The sequence below is a fragment of the Pholis gunnellus genome (genome assembly GCF_910591455.1).
Source record: "Pholis gunnellus genome assembly, chromosome: 22".
Lineage (NCBI taxonomy): Eukaryota > Metazoa > Chordata > Actinopteri > Perciformes > Pholidae > Pholis > Pholis gunnellus.
In genome coordinates this window covers 17046749-17074154 of record NC_136549.1, presented here as the reverse complement: position 1 = coordinate 17074154, position 27406 = coordinate 17046749, and the positions used below count along the sequence as shown (strand labels likewise).

Genomic DNA, 27406 nt, shown 5'->3' with positions numbered 1-27406 from the left:
ATCACTGGAAAAGTTAAAAACGAGGCGACTCTCAGGCGAGATCTGTGGCTGATTTCTAAGCAGATTTGTGGACGTTTACTCGCAATCTGAGACGAGATAATATTTCACAGTAAAGAAAGGCAACATATAGAGCAAAGCATTTTGTGTTTTTTCTCATTCCCTGTCTTGTTGGGGACCACTGGACTAAACTGTCCTGTATATATATATATATATATATATATATATATATATATATGGGATGGTTTAACCCTCACCACACACATATACACACATGAAATAAGCAGAACGGATGAACGCCTGTATGAACGTGTCTGACGATGAATCAAACGCACCTCATTGAGTTCAGATAGACGCCTAATGTGGCGTCACCGGGATCGCTTCATTTCAACGCCCTCTGGTTTAAATACTACCCTTTCTAAAAACACTCCCTGTAGGTGCTAATTTTAAAGTGCTGCTCCTCACATATAAGATTACACGGTCCAGCTCCATTTTACTTAATGAGCCTTATCACTATATATATGCCTACGCTCGTAAAACGCTGGAACATTTCAGCAGGGAAGACACAAAAAATCCTCAGGCGGTAGTTTTCCCTCCTGTGATCCATTAAAATACAGAGAACTGACAGATTATACCTGTTTATTCCTGCGGAGAATTCGTCTCCATAATGTAGGAACGTGGCAGCGTAATTGCGCTATTAATCTCCTGAAGGTTCTTCTTTGTCTTTTCCCTTAAATCCTTTAGTTATGGGCTTCTTCCTCGTCTTAGTCTGGGGCTGGATTGGCTTTTAGACGAAATCGGAAAACCCCCAATTTATCTCTGGAAATAAAAAGTTCTGGCATGTTCAGCTCGTCAGAGGTTCATTTCACTTCTTGAAATACATTTTCATAATCATCACTCCGTTAACTAGAAAGGTGAACTCAGCAGAGTGCGGATCTCCACCAGGTGTTTCTGCAACAACTCAAGCTGCCCCCCCCCCCCATCTAGACACCAATCTATCAACCCATCATTTAAACTCAAAAACAAGCTGCGATGTCTGCAGGCAACCGGCTTGAAGTCGTCGTATCAGGCACATCGTGCAGTCTTGCCAAAACCAAAAGGAAACAAATCAAACTGTCGGCTGCATAACAGAGGCCGAGTGGCGGCGAGGTACTCAGCAGCGAGTCTATCGGTAGTTCAGCTAGCGCTGAGCCAAACAATCCAGACAAAACAGTGAAAGTGAGCCGCAGAGCAGTGGCCGTGAGGTACTCAGCAGTGGGTCTACTGGTGGTTCTTTAGCGGTTAGCTGAACACATTGTCCCAGTTATTAAAAGTGAGCCGCAGAGCAGTGGCCGTGAGGTACTCAGCAGTGGGTCTACTGGTGGTTCTTTAGCGGTTAGCTGAACACATTGTCCCAGTTATTAAAAGTGAGCCGCAGAGCAGTGGCCGTGCGACCGATCGCACGAACCTTCTGGTCGAGATAATAATAAGCCCCAAAGAGAGCATCTGAACAAAACGATTTCTTACATTCAAATAAATTATTTTTTACTTAAAGTAAATATGACGAGTCAATCTCCACCGATGAACAATAAAACATCTGAAACATCAGAACCTTCTGGAGGACCACCAGGTTTTTGTTCTTTGTTTGTTTTCTTGCAGGTTGAGGTTCGACGCCGGGCCTCTTCAGCCGATCAGGTGTCGTAGCGCCGCCGCCAGTCCGAGCCCCGCGCTCAGCACCGTCCACGTGGGCCTGAAGGCGGCTCCGCCCGCCTCCAGGTGTAAAGTGTAGTTACAGGTAGGGGTGAGGTTAGCCGAGGTGGGGGAAGCCAAGGTGTGACCAGTCTTAGTGGGGATGTGGCGTAACATGAAGTCGTGTTTCATGGCGGAGTAGTGATCGGGACCATAAGGGACGGTTAGCGTCTCCGTCAGAACCTCGTGACCCGGGTACGTCACCTGTCAATCAGAAGAAAGTTAATGTCACGTGAGAGTGTGAGTGAAACATTCTACGCACCGGAAAATCAACACAACATAGAGACATGAAGGCGTCCCACCAGGGGTACTGACAACAAAACAGGAAGTCTCTGCTGAGCGCAATGAAGCCTCCAACCAGAGATCGTGACAAACGGTTCATGAGTTATTAAAGTGGGCGGGGCTACAGTGGGCGGGGCAACGCTAGGCTTCTATATTGGCATGTAAATGTCCTCAGGACTGGACCCTTCTGATGTTTGAGAAATTTGGAGAAGATCGGACAAAGTATGCTGAAGTTTCAACAACTTCCTGTTTAATGGCGAAATGCGCTTCTTCAATGTCGCATGAAAACACAAAGGTTTGCTAACTTTTGATCGTTAAGGTCTATAAAAATGGCTAAAAATGGACTAAAATGGCAAATTGAATTAAAAAAGTCTGACTTCCTGTTGGGTTTTTGGTAAACTTTCATTATTTTCCCTTCAATCGGGCCTTCGGTGCTCGGGCCCTAATTACAAAGATGTATTTAAACATGTTGTTACTACACTGTGGTTGAAGAGATAGATATATATAAATATATATATATATATACGTATATATATATATGTTCCACCACTAGAGGTCGCTGTATTATCGTTGTGTGTGTGTTTACTGTGAAGTTGTAGTTTCCAGGCAGCAGCAGTCTGTAATATTCTCCGTGTCGGTCGGTGTTGAACGGACACATATTCCTGCGACCTCTGACCTCCACCACCGCGTTCTGGACCGGCACTCCGGAGCCATCGAACACACGACCTTTGACACCTGAACACAAATACACACACATATACACAGATAGTATCAAGGTCAAAAGAAACAAAGAAAGTTAGATACGGTAGATACAGATATACAGTCTGTAGAGGTGGACAGACAGACAGGTACTGACCCAGGTGGACCTGCTGGATGAAGGCCAGCAGAGACTTCCTGTTGTCGGTCCACAGAGCAGGAAGTTGTTGGACTGGAGGAAACTTGCAGCAGGAAACTTCCAGAGTCAACTCCAAACACTGAGCCCACACATAGTTATAGTCCTGCATCCCACCTGCACACACACACACACACACACACACACACACACACACACACACACAGTAAGACGACACATAAACAAATATCGTCCGTCCAAAGGAGGAGAACATTTCCCTTTCAAACTTCAAACCAAATCTGTGTCTTTGTGTTTGAAGGATTCTGTGTTCAGCTGCTTGTTTCTCAAATTTAAGGACGGATCCTCCAGAGGCTGAACTTCAAAGATGCTACATCATCAAAACCCAATGTCCAGGATCCAAGTGTGTGTGTGTGTGTGTCCTACGCGCTCCTAAAAACACCCACAATCCTTTGCGCACGATGCATTTCCTGTCCCCCAATTTGGAAACAGAGGAACTAAGCTAGTAAACCGGGTAGAACCGGCTCAGTTTCACAACTAACTCTGTGAATTAAAGGTGTTTGGTTGATGGAACAGTCGAGATATTTAACCGAGACGGTTTTCATGAGTTTATTTAGTTTCTGTTGAGTTTAGATGTGTTTTACAAAAAAGAAAACCTTGTTGAAAATGTATATTCCTACTAGAAATTGTAAAATACTGAATTATTCTAATAAAGAATAACAACAGAATAACATCGGAGTATTTCTTTCATACAAAAAGTCATTCAATGATGTGTTCAGTGTTTTTTGTCCGTGTGAAGCTGCAGAGTTCAGCTCCCTCAGGTGACGTCTCTGTCAGGGGATCCGGGTCACAGAGATCCGGTTTCTGCAGCAGGAAACCGGATCAGTTCTGTCTGCAGGTTTCACGACTGAGCTCAGAGCGCTCAGAGCAGACGGACTAACAAAGTTCATTTAAAGCGTTACAAACCTTCCATAATGAGTCAAAAACCACGAAATAAAAACGTAGAAATGCATCTGTTGTTGTTCTATTTCGTTATAAAAACAGACAGAATACCCCTTCCTGATTGGCTGCCGTGGATCCTGTGGGATCCTATGAATAGCGGCGTGCTGACCTGACAGAGGATACCACTGGTACCCGTTGGTGACTCCGTCCAGGAACGGCCTGGTGTCGCTGCAGAGGTCGCCCCGGTGCATGGAGGCGTGGCTGTGGGAGTACACCTTGGCCAGGTGGAGGAACACGTCGTTATCGGGCGTGACGCTGGCCCCGCCCACCAGCTCGCTGCCTGCACGGACCAACGGGAGCCAGTTTTTAATTGAATTAACGTGAAAATATCTGCTCTAATGAGAGACGCACTTCAAAATAAAATATCAAAGCATGAATGAAAGAATTTAGATTTCAAAATAAAATATATTAATACAAAAAAGTCTGGTTTATTATTTATCTTATTATGTATTGAACTGGACTAACAGAGCTTCTGTGTCGTGTTCCTGCTGGTTTATTTTACGGAGAACTTCTTTTACAATGTTCATTTTCTAATGTTCTAATATTCTAATATTCTATTATTCTATTATTTATTGGTGTTTATTCTGTGAACTAGCTGCTTCACTGTCTACCAGCAGAGGGCGCCGTCACACAAACCTCCTGAAGTGTGTTTTAGAAGCTTGCGTTCCAAATCGTATATTTAGAAAATTGTTTTCAGTAAACCAAAATACAAGACAAACCGTAACGCAGCATGATGCACGGAATGTGTGTGTGTGTGTGTGTGTGTGTGTGTGTGTGTGTGTGTGTGTTCACCTCCGTTGCTGCTGTCATAAGGATAACTGGCCACCATCGCTCCTCCGTGAAGGTTGGCAGAGAGGACGAAGCTCTCGGTCCTCAACCAGCCAATCACAGCTCTGACCTGAAGACACGTCACACAGCGACCGGCCAATCACAGAGGGTTCCTTCAAACATGTTGATTTAAGGAAACGACGGTGACGCTCTGTAGTTTGTATTTTAAGAAACTGGAGGAAATAGGGCTTGTTGTTTGGGGACTATTTTCAACTTGGTGGACACTTTACTTCATCCGAATATAAAACAGAAGTTCATGAGTTGATGTTTAAAAGCAGCAGAACGTGTTTGACTCTCAGACCTCCTTCTCCCTCTGCTCCTCCTCCAGCTGCTGAGTCCTCCGGAGACCAGCGAACGCATCGGGGAAGTTCCTGTTCAGGTCGACGCCATTATTGTTTGGCCTGAAACACACAAACGTCACTGAGAACAAGCCAAATATACAGCAGCGACACCGCAGAGGTCAGAGGTCAGAGGTCAGAGGTCGGAGAGCTTGTGGGTTTTACTTTTGGTGAAACGATTCGATTTGAATCTTTCGTCAAACTAACGAAAGTCTGAAGACAAACTGACAGAATCAGATTCATTCATGTTTAAATCACTGTATACACAGATATAGAAAGCAAGGAGGAGGAGAGGAGGAGAGGAGGAGAGGAGGAGGAGAGAGGGAAGAGAGAGGAGAGGGCAGAGGAGAGGAAGAAACGAGAGAGAACAGAAGGAGGAGGAGGAGGAGGAGGAGGAGGAGGAGGAGGAGGAGGAGGAGAGAGGGAAGAGAGAGGAGAGGGCGGAGGAGAGGAAGAAACGAGAGAGAACAGAAGGAGGAGAGGAGGAGGAGGAGGAGGAGGAGGAGGAGGAGGAGGAGGAGGAGAGAGGGAAGAGAGAGGAGGTGGAAGAAGGGGGGAGAAAAATACAAATAATAAATAAATGTGTAAATATAAATATTTATATAAAAAGATGAAGTACCGACAAGTTTTTCTGTAAACTGTAAACAAATACAACAGAGCAAAGTAATAAATACTACATGTACATGTTGAATGTGTATTTTATCCTATAATACTGTTTATATCATGTTTACCGCATTCAACACAAATAAAACGTCTGACGGTGAAGAGTTCAAAGTGATGACGGTTCATCCTGAAGGGACCATGAACCAAGTCTCAATCCATCCCATAATGATCCAGATATTCATCAGTTTAAAGAGAAACAGCAGCTGCTGCCGGGGCTCCCATGGGCAAGGCACTCATGTTTCCCACAATCCTGTGTCTTTATTTATTTATACACTACTTTAAATACGGCTCGCTGATACTTTTCTGTACTTTCACTTGTAATTGAGCAGAAAAATACTTCTTGGAGAATTCTTAGGATTTTCGAAATAAAATGTTGTATTTTTATTTTTTATATATTTTGTAATGACTAACTGCTCTTGAGCCAACATGCTTCTAAAATTAAATTCACATAGAAATAGAAATAGACTAGAGCAGACATTACATTTTAAATGAACGTAGGACAAACCATAGAAAACCAAAATCCAGCCAAAGGATGTGAGATAAATATGTTTGTATTTAAAAAATAAGACTTGAAGTTCACTATGATCAATAAAAACTAACATTTGATTCAATACAATTCTTTAAACCAGTTTGTTTCTGTGTCGAGCTGAAAGTCAAATTATCTCATCGGCTGATTTGTTTCCACGTTGAGACTCCAATGAAATGTTTCCTTGTATGGTTTGGAAAGTGATGACCTCAAACCGACCACACACACACACACACGCACACACACACACACACACACACACACGCACACACACACATAAACTGCAGCATAAATATCAAGTAATTTCTCTGGTTAATTTGATTAAAAGTTGAAATGAAAAACAAACTATTGTATTTAACTGTCAACACTTAAACGTATTGTCCCCACAATGAGACTGTGTGAACAGATTTAAGTCCCCACAATGTGATGAATACAAACACGCAGACACACACAGGAGAGCCTCCTATAAACAGCACATGAGAAGAAGTCAAAACACTACTAATTAGATACTTAAGGGCCTTTGACCGCGACGGTAATCTGTGAGTGTGATACCGATCTGCAGTGTGTCTGGTTTCCTGCTCATCAGTGTTTTGGGCGTTGGAGCATCACACAGTTTAGTCTGTGCACATCAAAGTGTGTGTGTCTTGTTTTGACATCTGGTCATCCACACATGTTTCAACCCTGTAGACCAGAACCAGCAGCTTTCTTTTTTACCTTGAAAAAGCCTCTTAAACCCAATAATTCATATTTTAATATTGATAAGGGACCACATGACTACTTTAATGTGAAGAAGGGAAAGCAAAAAGAAACATGACTTTACATCATTTCAATACACACACAAAAATAATAAGTGGGATCTTTAAAATTCAGAGCATAACTATTGCCTCCACACGGCTCTCAAGATGGCGACGGCTGAGCCGGCGGCTAGAAGCTAACGGTGCAAACAAAAGGCAACGGTGCTGACGGAGACATCAGTGTGAACCGGAGCATAGAGCGTATGTAAGAAGTGGACGTAGTCAGTCATTGGTTCCTGCTGTTTTTGAAGCCTTGAGTTTCTGCATTTTGGCCGTCGCCATCTTGGTTTTTTGCAACACGAGAGGGTGGAGCTAAATACAACTGAACGCTGAAACATTTTTAGGCGATCAAAATGTTCCAATTAACTTTTCTTTGAAAGAGATAAAGTTGTAAGACGAAAACACGCAAAACTCCCAGACCACCGTGGTAGAGACCTGTCAATCACTGTAAGCCCCGCCCCTAAAGCATCCCCTGCTTTATGGTCTGTTTGACTCTAAATGGACCATCATTTACTAAATGAACATCATGCTGTATTGAAGAAGACTTGAAACTAGAGATTGAGACCATAAACTCATGTTTACAATGTTTACTGAGGTAATAAATCAAGAGAGAAGTAGAGTCATTTTCTCATAGACTTCTATACAACCAGAGGAGTCGCCCCCTGGTGGTCACTAGAGAGAATGCAGCTTTGTTTACCTGCCCTGGCTGTACAAGCAGTCCGTGTCCGACGCGTCGAAGCCGTCGGGGTTCATCGTGGGCAAGATGTGGATGCGGGTGTTGTTCAGTAACTGCAACGACCACGTTTCGTTGTTGCGGTAACCACGAACCAGGTCGTCAATTAGCTGCAGCAGCAGCACCCGGCCAAGAACCTGCACACACACACACACACACACACACACACACACACACACACACACACACACACACACACACATAAAAGTGTTACTTAGAATATGACCAACAATATAATTTAAGTGGTTACATTTTCTCGGGTTAATGTGATCAACAGTTGAATTCTGGTGCTTTAGAATGAAACCAAGCGACAGCGATCATCAGACTTCCTCTCGTCTTTGCTGCTCAGTTCCGCTGTTTTATTCATTCATTCCTCTTTCCAACATCTCTCTTTTAACGTGACATTTCATGTTCTCTCCTGCTGGAACACAGAGTGGGAGGAAGTGATGTCGTGAGTCAGCGAGGAAATCGAAACGCGATCCAGAGACGAGTGAGAGGCTGTTTTTTCTTCTTCTTTTGACGGAGAATAATAAAAAAAAACAACTTTGTGAATGAATGAGAGCCTCAGGAGACAGGAAGAGAGAAGGGTGGGAAAAGGTGAAAAGGTGTGTGTGCTTACAGAGCTGACACACACACACACACACACGTGTCAGGACTAGCGCTGCCGTCGGCCATCGTTTTGTTTGCTCTTTTCTCTCCTTACAGCCGTCACGTTACAATCCAGAACATTGTGTGATGTCTCTTTCTCCTCAAACACACACTGTGGTTTGTTCTCTCTCAAATATGGCGTCAGATAAGTCTCCATACAAACACAAACACACAGAAGGATTCATGAATGTATTCTGTGATCTATACATAAACTCTCTCCACAAATACGTTTTTTATCATTGTATATGAATGTAAACAGAAACCAACAATTAAAAATATATATTTCTGATGCACACACGAGTATTTCTTGTTGTAAATTAAATGTAAAAGAAGTCCACAAATGTTAGTGTTTTATGCCTTTGTCAGTGACCGATTTGTCCCAGCGCATGTGCGGGAGAGCCTACCCAGCATGCCTTGCGGGAAGACCACACCTACTCTGCCTCTGATTGGCTACTAAATGCTAACCATAGCTTAGCATCGATGCTAACCGGTGGCTTTGAACTAGAAAGGAGCAGCGGGTCACGTTGTTTTTCCATGACTCTCTGCTTCCCAGTTGTTTTATTTTCATGCTGCAACATTAAGCAATTCACTCGTCTAAAATGTCTCATTGTGTGATTAACATGCATTCAGACGAGGCATATTATTGATGCGTTGCTACCCTCATCAATCATGACACATTCCTCTCCGTTATGGCGTTCCGATGGAAGGATACGGCAGCTTTCCCTCCGAGCGTAGACGACAGGGTCCCGCCCGTCCGCTGGTGTTTACGTTGCCGTGCATTAGCAGATGTAAGCTAACGTTCAGCGAGACGCACTTTAGTTCAAATGTCCTCACAAACGATAACAGTTCCAGAGTCAGAGACGGGAAACTCTCGCTCCTCTCTTCGCCCCCACACTTCCACAAACACACAATGTCCTTGTTTTTTAAGAAAGCAAAGCTGGGAGCAGATACGTGGCTGTTCAGTTCATCTTCTTTTAGCTCCAGAAACAGCTGTTTGGAATAAGATATAGGGTCCTCTAACGCTGTATTAATGATTAGTTTCATTATTGTTTAACTGCAGATTGTTTCCTTTTGTTTCGTCTATAAAACACAATTTCCTTGATCCCAAAAAGACATTTTCAGATTACCTCCTTTGTCCAAAACCCAAAAGCATTCAATTTACAGTCATTTATGACAAAGAAAAAAGACAAATCCTCATATTTAAGAAGCTGGGACCAGCAGATGTTTGCCTTTTTTTGCTTAAAAATGAATAATCGATTATCAAAATGGTTGCCGCTTAATTTTCTTTTGCAAACCGTGTGTATAAAATCCTGCAGGACTGCTCAAACAAAGATAAACAGTCTGACTACTGCTCTAGATATAAATACAGGTAACTGTAGAAAATACAACATGATTCAAAAACTTTACTGAAGTTTCAGGACGTGAGTTTGTATGTATTTTTAAAAGTGTGACAATTTATAAACGTAAAAATAGGGACTTGGTTTGTAAAAGACAGTACGTCAAGGTATTGGATCAGCTGATGGCGCCGGATGAAAAGTCAGTGGATCATCAAATTCAGTGCAACTCATCCTCAGGGGAACATGAATGTGGAAACCAAATTTCATGACAATCCATCCAATTGTTATTTCACAAAATTCCACCAACGCGAACCCTCATTGAGGCGCAGCAGGATCCTCAAAGTTCACCTTCTGTTTGATTTCATTGCAACCCATCCAATATTTGTTGAGATACTTCACCAAATGACAGACGTCGCCTTCCGTAGAGACAGAAATATGCAATAAGAGCTGAGAAACATGTCAGAGGAGGAGAGCAGATTAAAGCTGTCGAAAGACGTCTGGTTTATTTGACGTTACTGTACATTCTTCTCAGGATCAGCGACGACGGGCTGCATTCCTGCTGCTGACTGAGCGGCGCTCTGTCAGAAGAAAGACGAGTGTTTTCTGACTTCTCGTCTGAACGTCGAGGACGGAAACATCCCTCAGACGTCTGACGTCTTTCTGTCCGAGCGTTTGATTTCGGACGTTGTTTTTGCTTCCTGTGTTTTTGGAAGTTTTGTCAAACAACACGGTTTCCTATCAGGAGGCCAGATGTACAAACGATGAGCGGGCACAGAAAACATGCACACGCCTTCACAAACAGAATGTCTGCTGCTACGCCAAAGGATTCATCCTCTGGGAACCATGACTGCCATTTCATCCCGCTGATGTTGACATCTTTTTTTAGAATATGGGAAAACTTTGACCAGCTGGTGGTGCTGGAGAAAGAAAAATAAAAAATCAAGGGATGATAAACGTCAGTAGGATTCATCCTCTCATGACCATGAACGTCTGTTACTAAACATCATGGCAATCCATCGAATAGTTGTTGAGATATTTCTAAATCGTCAGTAAGTTGCTTGTTCTGTTCAACACTTTTGCACAACTACTGTCTACTTCACGTGATTTACTGAGCCCGTTCATGCTCCTCAGAGGATGTTTTCAAGACAAGTAAAACTTCACATTTTCACGCCTCAATCGTCAGTAAGTTGCTTGTTCTGCGCAGCACTTTTGTGACGGTGAACGTCGCTGTCTGGTGAACCATATCAGGATCAAGTTTCTTCATCTTCGCAGTATAAACGAGGACATTAAGTGTTCGTCGGCCTCGCGGGAGATGAAACTCACGTCACAGCGGAAGATTCTCTCTCTGGGAACTGTTGACATTCACACGCACAACGATCTCTACGCGACACCTTTTCAACTTCTTCCACAGAGGCGACATTCCTGCTGTTATGTGTGTGTGAGTGGACTCGGTGAAAAGGCCTTTTTTCTGGAAGTTTCCTTCCGAAACCGACACACTCCGCTGATTCTGTTTGCTGACTGTGTAACACACTGTCTAAGTGTGTGTGTGTGTGTGTGTGTGTGCGTTGAGGCGTGACTTGTCTATTTAAGGACATTTCCTTTGACTTTCACACACACACACACACACACACACACACACACACACACACACACACACACAGTGTGATCAGCCGTAGGCCGTCACCACAGTAACCAGATGACGATGTTTTTTCACTCATTTATTTCGTCTTATTCCTTTAAAACTTTGAGTTTATACATTTAAGTTTTGTCTCACTATCTGAAATATATATTACATCTATAATATATCATGAATCACATGGTTCTGATTTGATTAACCTCTATGCTGACACTTTTAATGTTTTCTATATTTCAATTTATTTAGCTTTATTTTATATGTTGCTGTGAAAAACCAGCACTCATTGTTAATGAACGGAGCTTGAACTCAGTGGAGCGTCCCGTACGGCTCTGCTCCGTATCTAAAAACACAGATTTATAAAACACTGATTTGTAACGTTAGCATTTTAAGACTAACGACTAGCGACTCACTGTAGATCTCCAGATCGCATATTTAATGGGGGTGTTATGTAAATACACTTAATCAGAGCGTTATGTGCTAATTAGCGGAGTTGTGAGTTACAGGTTATGAAGGGTTAAAACTCCAGGCGGGGCGTTCCAGCACTCGCCTGAACAAAGGAATGAGAAAACTGTAACTCTGAAGGCCACGCTTGGGCAACTATACACTGATATCAAATCTTGGAGTAAACTGCCAGCTGAGAACAGTACGTACCACAGCTTGGGATAGCAAAACGTAGACGTCACACTTTGGAGCCTGTTAGGCTTTCACACACACACACACACTGAAGACGCATCGGAGCGGATATGCTCAGTGCTCCAACCAGGCCGTCGCTCTGCTAAAATCGATCCCGCCTGCACCTTGACTTTGACCAATGGCTCCTTTAAGGAGAACCTACAAAACTTACCGCGCTGCCGTGTCCAAGCGCCTTTTCACGTTGCTCTCACTCGGAGAGGAACTGTTAGGACCGTGCACGTTTAACTGCTCGGCTGATATCTCTGTGATAAATAAAACTATTGCTTGAATCTAAGTAAACGCCTCGAACTCAATTCGTTAACTTGTCTACACGACAGGGGCCCATGACAAACCACACTATGATGTAATAATCTACGGTTCACGTGACTCTGCTCATGTTTTTAGATCTAGAATGCAGGTTTAAGGCCCTTTTTTTTGCATATCTTGCGTTGAAGGAATCAGGACTTCATAGATGCTGAAGCATCTTCAGATCTCACGGTTATGAAACAGCGACGGACTTAAAGAAACGCAGTTATGGGATTAAAACGTTGCTCAAAATCCTATTTTGACAACCTGAGAGCAGACGGGTCCTGGTCCAACCCGGAGGTCTTCGGCCAGCTCTGATGATCTTTAAAGGATTCATCAGGAGATTTATTCTTCCTCACTGAGCCGCTTTGTGCGTTTCAACTTCTGTCAATAAAGTTATTTCTTCCTCTCGCTTGCTGTTGAAGTCATAAGATCCGTAGATTTGTTTCATAATGCTGCCTAATTCTTTAATGTTGACTCACACACACACACACACACACACACACACACACACACACACACACACACACACACACACACACACACACAGTCCGTCGTCTGGATACACAGTGTGTGTGTGTGGAGTGTTTGACTCTGAATGGCTTTTGTTGATCTCTTTAGTCTCCTACTTCCTGTCAACAGGGAGGGGTCCTGTTGTGTGTGTGTGTGTGTGTGTGTGTGTGTGTGTGTGTGTTCGCTCACCTCATTTCCATGCATGTTAGCCACATATTTGAACTCGGGGATGCCGACGGTGTGACTGCGAGGACTGAGACCGAGAGCCAACACCCAGAGCGTCTGACCTGAGAGACACAGAACGTTCTTTACATCCACGAGTTACAGTCTGAGGAACATCTGAGGAACATCTGAAGAACATCTGCTGATGTTCTCCAACCTAATGCAGCAGCGAGAGAGCAGAGAGGCCGCTCACATGCATGTTACACTAGTTTTCACAATATGACGATATTGTTCGTGTAAACACATTCAGTTTGGATATTCTGAGTTATGTCGATCACAATCACAATCTGGGGAATATGTAAATGAATCTTGTTTCTTTTAGTTTTTAAAGGTTGCCAAGTCTCTTCTTTCTAAAGACAGACAGACGCTGAACTGTGTGACTTGAGCTCAGACTGGAGCTAATGTTTAACGAGACGTGAGCGACCCACCAACGAGTTATTCATGGACTCATTAACCGCGGTGTGACAGGATTATTGTTGTCTCCACCTCAAACCAGAGCGCTCCACAAACACACGAGATGGAACGCTACGATGTGCAGCGATGCTGGTTGAAGAGCTCTTCATTAATGTGGAACCTGCTGAGTAATGGAGGAGAGGACATGATGATCACAATGTTTGCTCCTTTAATCAGATTATTAAAGTCTGATTAATCAGAGCGTAAAGGTTTCCATGTAAACACAACGACTGTAACTATTGCAGAGGAATGAATGAAGCTCTGCAGGCCACAGCAAGTCTGTAACACACACACACACACACACACACACACACACACACACACACACACACACACACACACTAAACAGTAGTAAAATGTGTCTTTAAAGCAACATGATGGAAAAACTGGCTCGCTGCAAACACACACACACACACACAGGTTGGACGCAGGCCAGCTGGTGTCCTAGATTAGCACAGATTAGCTGTGTGTGTGTGTGTGTGTGTGTGTGTGTGTGTGTGTGTGTGTGTGTGTTTGAGTAATTAGCCAGATTAAGACGTCCCCCAGATTAAATAAACCACGTTTAGAGTCCCGTCGTACGGACACACAAACAGCAACACACACACACACACACACACACACACACACACCGACCACACACAGATAAAACCATAATTATGACATCATGATTGAGATAATTATGAATCATGATGTCATCATTATCACATAAAGTCTCCAATTGGTTTTTTTGTTTGGCGAATGTAAAGAACTTCTAGTTTCATATCTTTAAAAATGAGTTTTTACACACAGACAGACAGAGAGACAGACAGACAGACAGACAGACAGAGAGACAGACAGACAGACAGACAGACAGACAGACAGACAACAGACAGACAGACAACAGACAGACAGAGGGAGAGACAACAGACAGAGAGACAGAGAGACAGACAGACAGACAGACAGACAGACAACAGACAGACAGACAACAGACAGACAGACAGAGAGACAGACAGACAGACAGGTGAGCAGACAGACAGGTGAGCAGACAGACAGACAACAGACAGAGAGACAGAGGGAGAGACAGAGAGACAAACAGAGAGACAACAGACAACAGACAGACAGACAACAGACAGACGGACGTACAGACAGACAGACAGGTGAACAGACAGACAGGTGAACAGACAGACAGGTGAGCCGTTACCTCTGACCGACTGCCCGATGCTGTACAGGTGAGTGATGTCGGGGTTCGACTCGCTGGTCTGGACGAGGTACCGCTCCATCTCACGGTTGTCGTGGTAACGAAACTCCAGCGCCGAGGCCCGGCTGAGGAGGATGAGGAGGAGGAGGAGGAGCGATGACATCACTGCGGTCACACCTGACGGAGGAACTAGACGTTAGAATCTCTTCAGCTGGAGTTAAACTTTGAGTTAAAGACGAGGGAACAGGAAGCGTAAAAACGCTGAGTCGTCTTTTATCAGCTTAATATCAATGAACAATACATTTGATTACGTCTCATTGAGCTTTAAGGAATCCTGACATTTAACACTACTGTGAGACATTTAATGGACCGAGAAGTTAATAACTGAGTTTAATCAATCATGAACAATGTGAGAAGAACAATGAAACGTGAGGAAATAATTAAACGGAAGCTCGATTTGTCATTTCATTAAAAAAAAAGCAATTATGTGGAGCAGAGGAGTGATGTGAGAAAGAGAAGCGTTCATCCAGGAAGTGGAGGGTGACTTTCAAAATAAAGCTGTCAGCAGGAAGAAACTGAACTTAGATTTGTCACTTTTAATGTGAAACTGAAGCACATTTTAACTTAAACGAGTTTCTTTGTCTTCTGTTGTTCATACTGACAGTAACACAGTAAGTGTTGTCTGTAAACCTCGAGGAACGCCGTCATCAAACAGGTTCCTGTCACAGCTGATCGGTTCATCAGAACTCTCTGGACTTCACTGTTTCATCTGATTTTGAATTATTCTGCTGTTTTAAATGAAGCTGAGTTGATTTTATTTCAGTTTATTCTCAGATTGAGTTGATTTGCTGGTTAGTTTAGATTAAAGGGACAGTTGTGTGGTCGTATGAGGTACTTCTACACAGTCAGTGTATTAGTACACTCGATTAGGAGTTTCTGGCTGTTTGTTTGTGTTTTTGTGTGAATTCAGTGAATCTGAACGAACCCTTTAAAACACCTATATATGGTGTATATAGGTGTTTATATACATATATATATATATATATATATATATATATATATGTATATAGGTGTATATATACATATATATATATAAATATATATATATATATGTATATGTGTTTAATCTTCAACAACAAAGTTCACTCATAAACTTGGCCTCAGGATGACACATACATTATTTACAGAAGATGAATAGAAACATTAAATATTACAGAAACATATAATGTATAAACTCAGTTCATATACAAACCATAAACAATATAATTAGATCTATGAATATTACAATATATATATATTATACAAACAAACATGTCTGATCACCACTGAGACAACCAACTAATTATTATGAAATATTAGAGAAATATTGTATTAACGGCTTCGTAGTCATAATACATCATAATGTATTTGTTGATCATATTTTGTATTAGTAATCTGGATCTGCAAAGTAACTAGAAGTATTCAGATCCTTTACTTAAGTACAAGTATCGTACTGTGTACTCTGTAAGTAAAAGTCCTCAATTCAAAGTATTTTGTGTAAAAGTATGCAAGCTGCATGTATTTATATCAAAAGTCAAAGTATGATGCTGAAACATGACACAATAATTATATATTATAGGATTATTATTAGGCCTCCTGATGCATTCTTCATATTTTACTGTTTAGTTTAATATATTTTATATAAAACACATAAAACATGATGAATTGTTATATTCTTAAGTACATTAAATCCTATTAAACCTCTATTGTTATTGTAATAGAATACCTCTCAGCTGTATTGGAGTAGAAGTATAAAGCAGCAGAACATGGAAGTACAAGTACCTGGAATGTGTACTAAAGTCCAGTGTGTGTGGATATTCTAGGAGCCCGACTGCTGATCGATAATCAGCCGATAACAGTTCAGATCAGCAGGTCTCACCTGGACGCTTCCTGTCGGTCCTCCGGTCCGTTACGCGCCTCCAACACCGACCAACACCGACCACAGCGGCGGGACTCCTGCTGAGGTGAGACGGGTTAAAAAAAGACGGGTCCGGATCCGTCTGTCCGCTTCTTTCAATGAACGTTAACTTATTCACCAGCGGGTCTCCCGGTCTCTCTCCTCGGAAGGGGCGGAGCTTAGAGGAGTGTGCGTGTGTGTGTGTGTGTGTGTGTGTGTGTGTTGGGTGCATTCAACAGGTTTATGAATGAAACAGACATTTGATTCATTCAGTGAATAAAGAGGCTACTTTTCTCAATAAATGTGTCTAAAATGGCAGAAATATAACATATATTAGTGTGTTTTTAATGTAAAGTACATATGGTTGTTTTGTTAAGTATTACATCTTATTTTAAATTTAAAACACACCTTTTTCTTTCCATTGTGACATATTTTTCTGAATAAATACACACTTTGAATTCGAACACTATAATAAAATGGTGGACAGTAAATTAAAGGAGCAGTGCGCAGGATTTATTAACAGAAATGTGATATAATATATAGAACTATGTTTGAATTAGTGTAGAATCACCTAAAATAATCATTGTTTCCGTGAAAATAAGCCCTTCTTTTCTGCTTTTTTCGCGAACTGGAGGCGGAGTCCGCCACCGCCATGTGCCTACGGAAGCCCAAAGAGGCCAAATCAAACACTGGCTCTAGAGAGAACCTTTCACATTGTTACGTTCCCTAAAGGAAACCGTAGTTCTCTTAATGGAAGGGAGGAGTGAGCGGAGGGTTATTCAGTTGGATGCAATCTGCAGCTTCACCACTAGATGGCACTAAATCACACACACATGAGGTGCACACCTGCACCTTTAAGTGCCTGATAGAGTGACACAAAGAGGGTGAACAGAGGGGAATATACCGTCTACAGCCAGAATGACTTCAATAAAACACAAAAAGGAAGTTTAAAGTCCTTAATCTTGAATTTAGAGACACACTTAGACGACGATTTACATTCAGAGCTTCACGTTAGGCAAGAAACTGAAATATTGATGACAAATAATGAAATAAATTCTGGTGTTTTACTCCTAAAAGTGACTCATTCAGCACATTTCATCATGATCTTAACATGAAATGTTAGAGTTTAGTTGGGTTTACAGTTTGTGTGGATTTTGTAAAATTCTACGCTGGCGCCCCCAAGTGGCAGCATTAAATAAGACATATTCTCCATCAGAATCATTTAAAGATGATGTAATCTATATGACAACTTCACACTTTCCCTTTATGCTTTTAAACCCACTTCTTTACATATTATTGTTTTGATTTATTATAATATATTTATGGCATTAAAGTCTCTTTTTGATCTAAAAAACCTTTATTCAACATTTCTGTAATATCTTTGTTTGTGTTCATTTTTGCAATGATTAGTCAATTAATCAGAACATAAATTATTCAACATTTTTCAAGCAAAAAAAAAAAACATTCCAGTTTTTGCAAATTTTTACATTTTGTACTTTATTATACTATTTACTATTTCAAATATATAACTTTGTACTATAATATTACTACATTTTACCTTATAATTTATATTATACTATATTCTAATAAACTATGTTTTGTTAATATGTTTTTTATTATAATATATATTATATTACATGTCTATTAGATTTCTCAATACAGACACACAAAGTATTATTACTTGATCATATTATGTATTACTCGGGTGTTAACTGTTGAATTCAATTCTATTCCATTTTAAAAATCACAAATCCTGAATCAGCTGTTTTAGTGAGACTGAAACCAGGACTAAGGAGTCTGTGATGGAGGACAGAGAGAAAGAAACCAGCTGAATTCAAACAGGATGCTCCAGAGACACCAGGTCTGTGTTATGGTGATTTGGCGCCATCTGCTGGCTGCAGCTAGAAAACACTTCTGTGCTACTTTTATTTATCATGATTTCAAATGTATTTCATGCATCCATCATAATCACATTAAGATTTTGAATCTATTTTACAAGGAGGTCCTGGCCAAGATGGCAGCTTCAAATACTCACCACATAAATCTCACCACACAGAGGATGGTGGGACCTTAAGGAGGTTGTAGGGGTCCTTGAGAGGATTGCAGGGACCCAAAGGAAACTTAAGAGACTTTGAATGAGTATTTAGGGTCCTTGAGAAGGTTGTAATCCTCGTGGAGGTTTAGGTATTCGTGAGAAGGTTCTGGAGATGTTTCAGGAAACAAAAATCTCAACTTTTAAACCATTTCCTGTTTCCTGATCTGCCAGAACAATGCACACTCTGCATTAGTGAAACAGTAAATATAAGCTGAGCTGTTAAAGTTCAGCATCTTTTTCTCCTCTTTCAGTTGAAATGACTATTCTGGCGTTTCCTCCACTGTGAGAGTCAGGTGTAGTTTTCAGCGTTTTCAGCTCGCGCTCGCATTAAAGTCAACCGACCGCACAGAACCTCTTCTTTTAATCATCCGTCTCGTACGTCGAGGTAATAATGTCGGAGTAATTGCGGCTCCGGAGGCCCGTCCGGCTGATTGACAGCCCATTTCAAACAGACACGGTCAAGGAGATGAGAGAGGTTCAGAAACAGGAAGTTAATGAAGCTGGAGGGATGAGCGACAGCTACAACATCACTGATGCACTCGTCCGTCTCGGCGTAATTGAAACCTCATTTAATAAAACACGGCGATGGTGATTCACCGGTGCGTCTCTGAAACTTTGAATCAAAGAAAGGAGAAACATTCAAGGGGAATACATGGAGATTACCTCTCTGAGGTGGACTTTAAGAGGGTCCAGTGGTCCTTGAGGAGGTTGCGGAGGGCCTAGAAGAGGTTGTATGGCCATTGAAGGCCTAAATATGTAGCCACAGGCGCTAGTTCGTTAGCTTAGCTTAGCATAAAGAATTGAAACAGCTTCCCTGGCTCTACTACTACTTGCGGTGACTCACACTTTCTCACATCACCTTCTATTGCCTGATTGATACCGCCAGTGACTGCCAGCTGACTCATCACTCTTATCCCCGCTGGGGAAAACCAAATTTGCGTTTGCATGTGTTTGCTTTCTTTGCAAGAACTCAACAAATATCTTGGCATGCATGAAGATTGATGACTTAAATGTTCCATCTCAGTCTTTACCTCAGGTTGATCGGTGGTGTGAGTGAGTGCAGAGAGGCGGAGGGAAGTTGGCATGGAGCTACACTTTCTCTTAGACGGGTTAGACAGGTTTGGGTTTGTGAAGGCAGAGACTTCACATCCTCTTGGTACTTCCACAGTATTTTGCGGTGAGAGACAGAGACACAGCTATGAAAACAAACAGGAAGAAAACAGACAGTGTGAGAGACGGACCGACACAGAAGGTCACTCTGTTTGAGATAAGACCCTCTAAGTCTCTGAGCTTCTGAGGAAACCTGAAATCCAGACCATATTTCCATAATCTGCCTTGTATTCTAACCAACAGGCCCCGAAACACTCATCTCTATTCCCATCATGCACCTGGCCTCTGACACATTACCATAATCCATCCAACCTGTGCAGACTTTCAGCTGTTTGATAAAGATGCTCGCTGCTGATGTTGCACTGATGTTTGTCACTGAGGATCTCACATAGACGTGATATACATGTAGGTAGAGGACGTAGTCACCATGTGGTCACTCTGGTTAGAGGACTACGGGTTTGAAGGAATCTTGGTTTTTGGACGTCACCATCTTGTTTTTTGCAACCAGAAGTTCCACGAGAGGGTGGAGATGAATACAACTGAACGCTGAATAATGTTGAGGCGAACACAAAGTTACAATTAACTTTGATGAAGCAAAAACACTCGTTGAAAGAGTTCAAGCTGTGAGATGATCAAGCTCATTAGAAAAACAGAAGACTGGACTGTGTTCAGTCCAACCTAAAAACAACAGAGCGACTACAGCAGAAACAGATCGAGCAGAACAAAAGACAGACTGAAGCTGCCCCTCTCCATCAGAGGAAGATTGTGTAAATCTGCTTCAAACAGACTTTGGCTTCATGCAACATTAACGTGAAGAGCTGCTGACAACACAGAAAGCTTTCTGAGAGACGGAGCGTGACAGCTGCATGTGTGCTAAACCTACCGCTGTAGTATCTGCATTATATTAATATGAACTATTACAGCATTATCTCAGTATTGATGTTAGTACAGTTTGATTTCTAGTAAGAGTGAAACTCAGGTTCAGGTTTACTAGAACAGTAATGACTTAAAACAAGTCTACTCATGTTGCCAGCTCTGTGACGCTGTATCAACAGACTACTTGTGATGGGTGGGATTGGAGGAGGATGGGTCCAACAAACAGGACTTTTAACTGCGAGACTGATGTTCCACTCAGAGTTCGTTGTGACGCGTTCGTTGTGGTTTCCCCGAACACAACTCTGTGGTTTTGTTGCTGCAACCAGACTATATGTAAGTATTTCAAGCCCAACCTTGATGTTTTTCCTCAACCCCACTGAGTGGTTTTATTGCCTGAACTTAACTTTCATTTGTAGCGTAATGTTACAAAAAAGAGAAAGAGATCAGGTCGAGTGATACAAATCAAACGAACAGTTCCTGTTGCTCAAACAAAACCAATAGCTTGCATATCACGAGTCATTTACAAACTGCTGTGACTTTGTTATCCTATCAGGCCGTCATGAAACTACGCATTTGAGGGTGTGTTTTCGTGCCTCTGGCAAATAACTGTGGCCTAGAACCTGTTTCTCAGAGTCACACCTTCCTCTCCAGAGAGCAGTGTGACACTCGGACTGACAGCAGAGCCGCGGTCTGGATCGCTTTCTGTCTCAAGATAAAATAAAATACTTTCTTCATAATTCTAACAACACAGCAGAGTCTTGAGCGTACACAGGTCAGTACAGTTAGTTATTACTGTGTCATGTGGTACTAAATGTAAAATGCATCTTTAGAGGATAAAATACGATAATGTTTGAATGTTGGCTGTAATACGGCTTAAACTTCTATTTAGTTAAAATAGTTTAAAAAAACTTGAATGTGCTTTGGTTTTGAGAAAAATGTTACTTTTCTATTAGATCTCATTAGATGTTTTTATTCTCACTGGGTTTGATTTGTTGCAGAATATTGGCATATACAGTCTCTTTTGATAATACCACTTAAAATCACCAAAATAACAAATGTTTCAAATCTGACACATTTAATTAGGGGATGCACTGATACTGATACGGGCCGATACTGACTTAAATAGCTTCTGCTATCGATGACAATGGGTCTGATCTATTCAATTCATTTCTATGTTTATATACTCCATACATTATACACTGGAATAATAATCACAGTTTACATTTTTTAAGAACAATTTGTTGCAGAAATTAAAAAGTTTACACTTGAATTGTTATTCCTTTTCATTTTGAAAATATTTGAAGTTGCTGGTTCACAATTTATTGTTTTAATAAATACATAACAATTCGGTAAACGTACATCTATTAATTTATTTGTTACATTTTGTTTTACAAAGTTTGAGTCAAGCCTGATGTTGCCTTACACATAAAATAATGATGCCAGAGCCACACAGTGAGGCATAAAGATTATTGATTCAACACTCGTATTAGATCGGTACTCGTTAAAGTCAGAGAGTTGCATCCCTACATTTAAAGTATGCAGAAAGAAACTTTGTTTTGCTATGTTATAATACAATACAACATGTAGAAGAGTTGTGTAATGACACCGATAAGTCACAGGTTGTCTTTTATCTCCAGTGTCAACATGTCGGCTGACAACTATCTGCCAAATGAAGAGCAGCTTATGTGCTGCATCTGCTTGGAAGTGTTCAACGATCCAGTCACGTTACCATGTGGACACAACTTCTGCAAAAAATGCATCACACACCACTTGAGTTCTAACTCCCAGCGCCAATGTCCCATGTGTAATGAGCGTGTTGATAGAAAATATAAGCTTCGGGTCAACACTACCATGGCTGAGATGGTTCTTCTGTACAGACAGTCAGCTGGAAGGAAAGACAGTAAGAGCTCAGAGCAACAAGTTGCTGAACCCGTTGAAGTCTCCTGTGACATTCCTACTGCAACTAACCAGACATCCCTGAACTTCTGCCATTACTTAGTAATAGGCCTGGCAATCTGCTTTGCAATCTACTTAGAGCTTCCTCAGCTAGTTTATGTGGTAGAGAACGCGGTGGCCAGCGTGTGTCCTAAGCATGGCAAACCTCTGGAGCTCTACTGCAAGAACGAACAAATGCCCATATGTCAGTCCTGCGCTGACTCAAGTCACAGATCTCACCACATTGTTCCTCTGAAAGAAGAATATGAAGTAAAGATGAAAGAGCTTCAGAAAACAGAGTCTGAAATTCACCAGAAGATCCAGGAGAGACAGCTGAAAATACAGGAGGTCAAAGATTGGGTTTGGGTTAGCAAGGAAGCTGCAGACAGAGAGATGGCTGATGGTGCTCAGGTCTTCACTGCTTTGAAACAGACTTTGGAAAAACATCATGCTGAGGTCATCGGGTTGATCGAGGCGAAGCACAAAATGACTGAGAAGCAGGCCAAAGGTTTCACCGAAGAGCTGGAGCAGGAAATCTCTGAGCTGACGGAGAGGCGGACTGAGGTGGAGCAGCTCTCACGCTCAAAAGACCACCTCCACTTCCTCCAGAGCTTCCCATTCTTTAACACTGCTCCTCTCGCCGGCGACTTGCCAGATGTCAGCATTTCTTCAGTGTCTTATGAAGGACTCCTGATGACAGCTTTAAATACTACAGTGTTTCAGCTGACAGAGAGAGCCAAAGCTGAGATGGAGAAGCTACAGAAAGCTGAGATGTTGAACCTCGGGTGGAATGAATTGGATGTGACTCTGGATCCTGATACAGCTCATCCTAATCTCATCCTGTCTGATGATGGGAGACAAGTACATTATAGTCATGTGAGGAATGAAGTCCCAGACAACGCAAAGCGATTTGATGATCCATGTTGTGTCTTGGGAAAGCAGAGTTTCTCTTTTGGGAGATTTTACTTTGATGTTCAAGTTAAAGGAACGACTCGCTGGTTGTTAGGAGTGGCCAAAGAGTCCGTCAACAGGAAGGGAGGATATGACATAAACCCTGAAAATGGCATCTGGGCTTTATGTCATGGGGATGGAGACCAGTACATTGGATTTACTAGTGAGCCTGTCCGCGTCTCTGTGAATGATCAGCCTGAAAACGTGAGAGTGTTCGTGGATTATGAGAAGGGTCTGGTCTCCTTCTATAATGCAGATTCAGAAGCTCTTATCTTCTCCTTCAGTGGCTACTCCTTCACTGAGAGACTCCATCCATTATTCTGCCCCTCTGTTAAGGACTCCCTCCCTCTGATTATCTCCCCTGCTGTCAGATTAAACTAATCACTGTTTTTGCAAAAACCTGTTATGTTTTCAACACAGTCTCACAAAAGTTTGAGAAATAGTCATGAAATGCAATCGTGTACATTTTTTCTGTGTCCCTCGGCATAACTTTTGTATCGGGACGACGTTACGTTAAAAAGGAAACTTTCTTGGCATTATTGTCATCCTGAACGACACAACAGATAATTCATGTCCTGTACACGAAACCAACAGATTGTGATTCGTGACTATTTCACGACCTGCCATGATACTGGGTGGAGGTTTTATACTCTGCAACGTATTTATTGTTTGGTTGTTTCAACAGCGTCATTAGGTTCAGGTAGATAATAGACAACTACTTCTAGGTCAATTCTATGGCAGGGGTATTTAATCAAAATGATTTCCTCAACATCCAGAACATCATAATGTCTAACTTGCGTTATTATTCAATGCCATGTAGCGGCTTAGATTTTCTGTGCTATGGTTGCTATGTACAGATGCTGCAGCCCAACTCTACAGCTTCTATTTAAACATATTGTGAGGATCTTTTAACTGGTGGTTAAACTGAACGTGTCTCAGTGTAGTCCTGATCCTCTATATGAACCAGTCTCAGTGTAGTCCTGATCCTCTATCAGACCTCCATCAGTAAAGAGACCATCAGAGAGAAGATGGTCTGTTTCTATAGAGTTATTCTTGATGCTCGTCATCGGAGCCACCGGGTCGGATTCTGGTGAAACCAGATGAACTCATGCAGGTTCACCAGAAACTCCTTCAGCTCAGACTCCAGCAGAGACCGGTCCACGTGGACAGACCCAGATCCTCCAGCAGAGACCGGTCCACTCTTCAAACCCGTAGTCCTCTAACCATTGAGTGACCACATGGTGACTACGTCCTCTACCTACATGTATATCACGTCTATGTGAGATCCTCAGTGACAAACATCAGTGCAACATCAGCAGTGAGCATCTTTATCAAACAGCTGAAAGTCTGCACAGGTTGGATGGATTATGGTAATGTGTCAGAGGCCAGGTGCATGATGGGAATAGAGATGAGTGTTTCGGGGCCTGTTGGTTAGAATACAAGGCAGATTATGGAAATATGGTCTGGATTTCAGGTTTCCTCAGAAGCTCAGAGACTTAGAGGGTCTTATCTCAAACAGAGTGACTTTCTGTGTCGGTCCGTCTCTCAAACTGTCTGTTTTCTTCCTGTTTGTCTTCATAGCTGTGTCTCTGTCTCTCAGCTCAACATAATGGATGTGAAGTCTCTGCCTTCACAAACCCAAACCTGTCTAACCCGTCTAAGAGAAAGTGTAGCTCAGTGCCAACTTGCCTGCCAGTGAAAACCACGTATCTCCACATGTGTTGATGTTGAATGTTTGTGATAAACTGAAGGATGAAGTGTTCATTTATGTTCCTTTATTTGGAAAATGCAAAGTCACAAAGCTAAACACAGGTTTTCTATTTAGAGATAGTCACAGTTTGAATACTTCAACCACTCGTTCAGTGTACTTTACTTCTTTCCTGGAAGCAGCATGGGTTTCAAAGCACAGTTGATTACAAACTGTTTTCATGTTTTCTACAACGATAAAGGTTGTTAAATATATGTCTGTTAATGACTCTTTTTTTCATTAAAGGTTTATTGAACCAGTTTAAATGTCCTGTTTTGTTGCTTGGGATGGGAACTTGACTTTGGCAACAATAACAGACTCGGTAAAAGTGACTATTAAGATGTCAGGGAGGAGTCAAGCCAGTTTACATCACCGCCAACATCACCGCCTTCAGCCAGAGTTTCAACTGTTACCCTCAGGCTGCATGTTAAAGTGACTGTTGTGAAGCCTGAGAAATGTTTCCTTTGTCTCTGCTGCCATCCACATGTTGAACAGCAGATGGTAGCCTATTACATGTGTTCATATATTGCTCATTTGCACAGATAACTTTGGATCACTTGTATTTCAGAAGCTCCTGCTGAACCGCTCTGTAGACTTCGTCCTGTTTGTTGTTCCATCAGTGTTTTGTGTGTCTCCTATGTGACATTTTCCAGTAAGAGATAATAAAGATACTTTGAACCTTGTAAAGGATCTGAATTCTTCCATCACAACTTTCTTAACTGTATTACCTTTTCTAGTATTGTGGTACCTTGAGGTAGGTTTAAGGCTTTGGGGGGCCAAACTGTGGCCCGTTGGTCATTTTTAAAAAGGCCTGCGGTGAATTTCTGAAGATAAAGCAGAATATGGCTCGAGCGTCTCTATATAATTTGCACTGTAAGGCAAGGCAAACGTATTAATATAGCACCTTATTAAATATGGTCATTTAAAGTTCTCTACAGACAGAAAAAAGAAAGATTATTAGTATAAAATAAAATCAATAAAGACAAGTTTTATAAAAGTGCAGACAAGTTTAAAACAAAAATAACATTATAAAAGAGCTTTGTGAACTTATCTTTGTTTATCGCAAAATTGTATCTCACACGACGACTTTGAGCCGATGGCCTGTGTCCATCGCCTCTTGTTTTTAACACTTGTTCTGCAGACCTGGTTAATACAGCTCGATTCAGCTGGAGAAAGCAGATTCTTTTGGCCTGTGTCAACCTTAAACCAGGTTTAAAAAGACTTGTGCACATTTACTCTGCTGCTGAACCCCCAGCAGCTTCACACACATTCAGCCTGCGCTGGTAATCCAAACTACAGAGAGACACTGGTGTGTGTGTGTGTGTGTGTGTGCTTCAGGGTAAATAGCGTCTGATTTGTACTGTGAGTCTGCAGCCTTCAATTCTATTTTCTCTCAATGTCACAAACTGTGTGTGTGTGTGTGTGTGTGTGTGTGTGTGTGTATGTGTGTGTGTGTGTGTTTCACGTCAGGTTATAATCCTGTCAGGCTCAGAAACCTGAACTGACATGAACAACAGAGAGAGCAGTGGACGACAGTCTCACTCTGTCTCTCTGGCATAACTGCTGCTCGGTCGGGAAACCGGCTGCCTCGGTGCTCTTGAGCAAACGGAGCCTCAAAGGGGGGGTAAAGAAGAAGAACAGCACTCAGCTTTAAGAGTGTTCTAAATCTGACAAAGTAAATGAAACAGATCAGTAAAACGGACACGACTGGAGACCAGCTTGTGGTCTGAGCCTCCAGAGCTCGATGTGGGATCTTCTACGTGGAACAGTTTGCCGTACTTTGACTTTTTCTTTTTGAACGGGCTGCCGGTACTCTTTTCTGCTCTCTCCACGATCGTACGGCCTCAGAAGCCGAATGAACGTGAAAACATTGCGGAGATCATCCCGAGGAGGCCGACGTACGGCGCGGGGGAGGGAACTCATCAGAACTTTTATTACATTTGTAAATAAATATTATTAATGAAACTTGAAAAAATGATTTAAAAAGGTCTGTGAATTTGCTCTTTTGATAGGTAAAAACAAAACTAGTGTGTGAAAATCAAGCTGAAGAC

The 27406-nt window shown here is 41.9% G+C and overlaps 2 protein-coding genes across 4 annotated transcripts; one reads left to right on the top strand and one right to left on the bottom strand.

The window, feature by feature from the left end:
- Positions 1-1029: 1029 nt before the first annotated feature.
- cpm (carboxypeptidase M) lies at positions 1030-16757 on the bottom strand. 2 transcript variants are annotated; one of them, XM_079183418.1, is made up of 10 exons: positions 16624-16757; positions 14709-14882; positions 13043-13140; positions 7706-7878; positions 4989-5088; positions 4652-4757; positions 3969-4139; positions 2864-3016; positions 2594-2742; positions 1030-1929 (listed from the first exon to the last, which is right to left on the bottom strand). In XM_079183418.1, exons 2-10 carry the CDS (start codon positions 14866-14868, stop codon positions 1660-1662), a joined length of 1380 nt encoding a protein of 459 aa, XP_079039544.1. In that variant the 5' UTR covers positions 14869-14882; positions 16624-16757; the 3' UTR covers positions 1030-1659. The 2 variants fall into 2 exon arrangements, with proteins under 2 accessions (XP_079039544.1, XP_079039545.1); XM_079183419.1 differs by having other exon boundaries at positions 16527-16631.
- Positions 16758-20922: 4165 nt separating this feature from the next.
- LOC306714076 (zinc finger protein RFP-like) lies at positions 20923-25615 on the top strand. 2 transcript variants are annotated; one of them, XM_079184020.1, is made up of 3 exons: positions 20923-21055; positions 21374-21494; positions 22360-25615. In XM_079184020.1, the coding sequence occupies exon 3, from the start codon at positions 22367-22369 to the stop codon at positions 23987-23989; it is 1623 nt and encodes a 540-aa protein (XP_079040146.1). In that variant the 5' UTR covers positions 20923-21055; positions 21374-21494; positions 22360-22366; the 3' UTR covers positions 23990-25615. The 2 variants fall into 2 exon arrangements, with proteins under 2 accessions (XP_079040146.1, XP_079040147.1); XM_079184021.1 differs by having other exon boundaries at positions 22342-25615.
- The last annotated feature ends 1791 nt before the right edge of the window (positions 25616-27406 follow it).

Excerpts from the sequence above, each read along its gene's own strand:
- cpm (XM_079183418.1), bottom strand. The coding sequence starts at position 14,868 with ATGTCATCGCTCCTCCTCCTCCTCCTCATCCTCCTCAGCCGGGCCTCG. Across the intron at positions 5,089-7,705 it reads TGCTTGTACAGCCAGGGCAG|GCCAAACAATAATGGCGTCG; the intron begins GTAAACAAAGCT and ends TGTGTGTTTCAG. Across the intron at positions 4,758-4,988 it reads AGGAGCAGAGGGAGAAGGAG|GTCAGAGCTGTGATTGGCTG; the intron begins GTCTGAGAGTCA and ends ACGTGTCTTCAG.
- LOC306714076 (XM_079184020.1), top strand. The coding sequence starts at position 22,367 with ATGTCGGCTGACAACTATCTGCCAAATGAAGAGCAGCTTATGTGCTGC.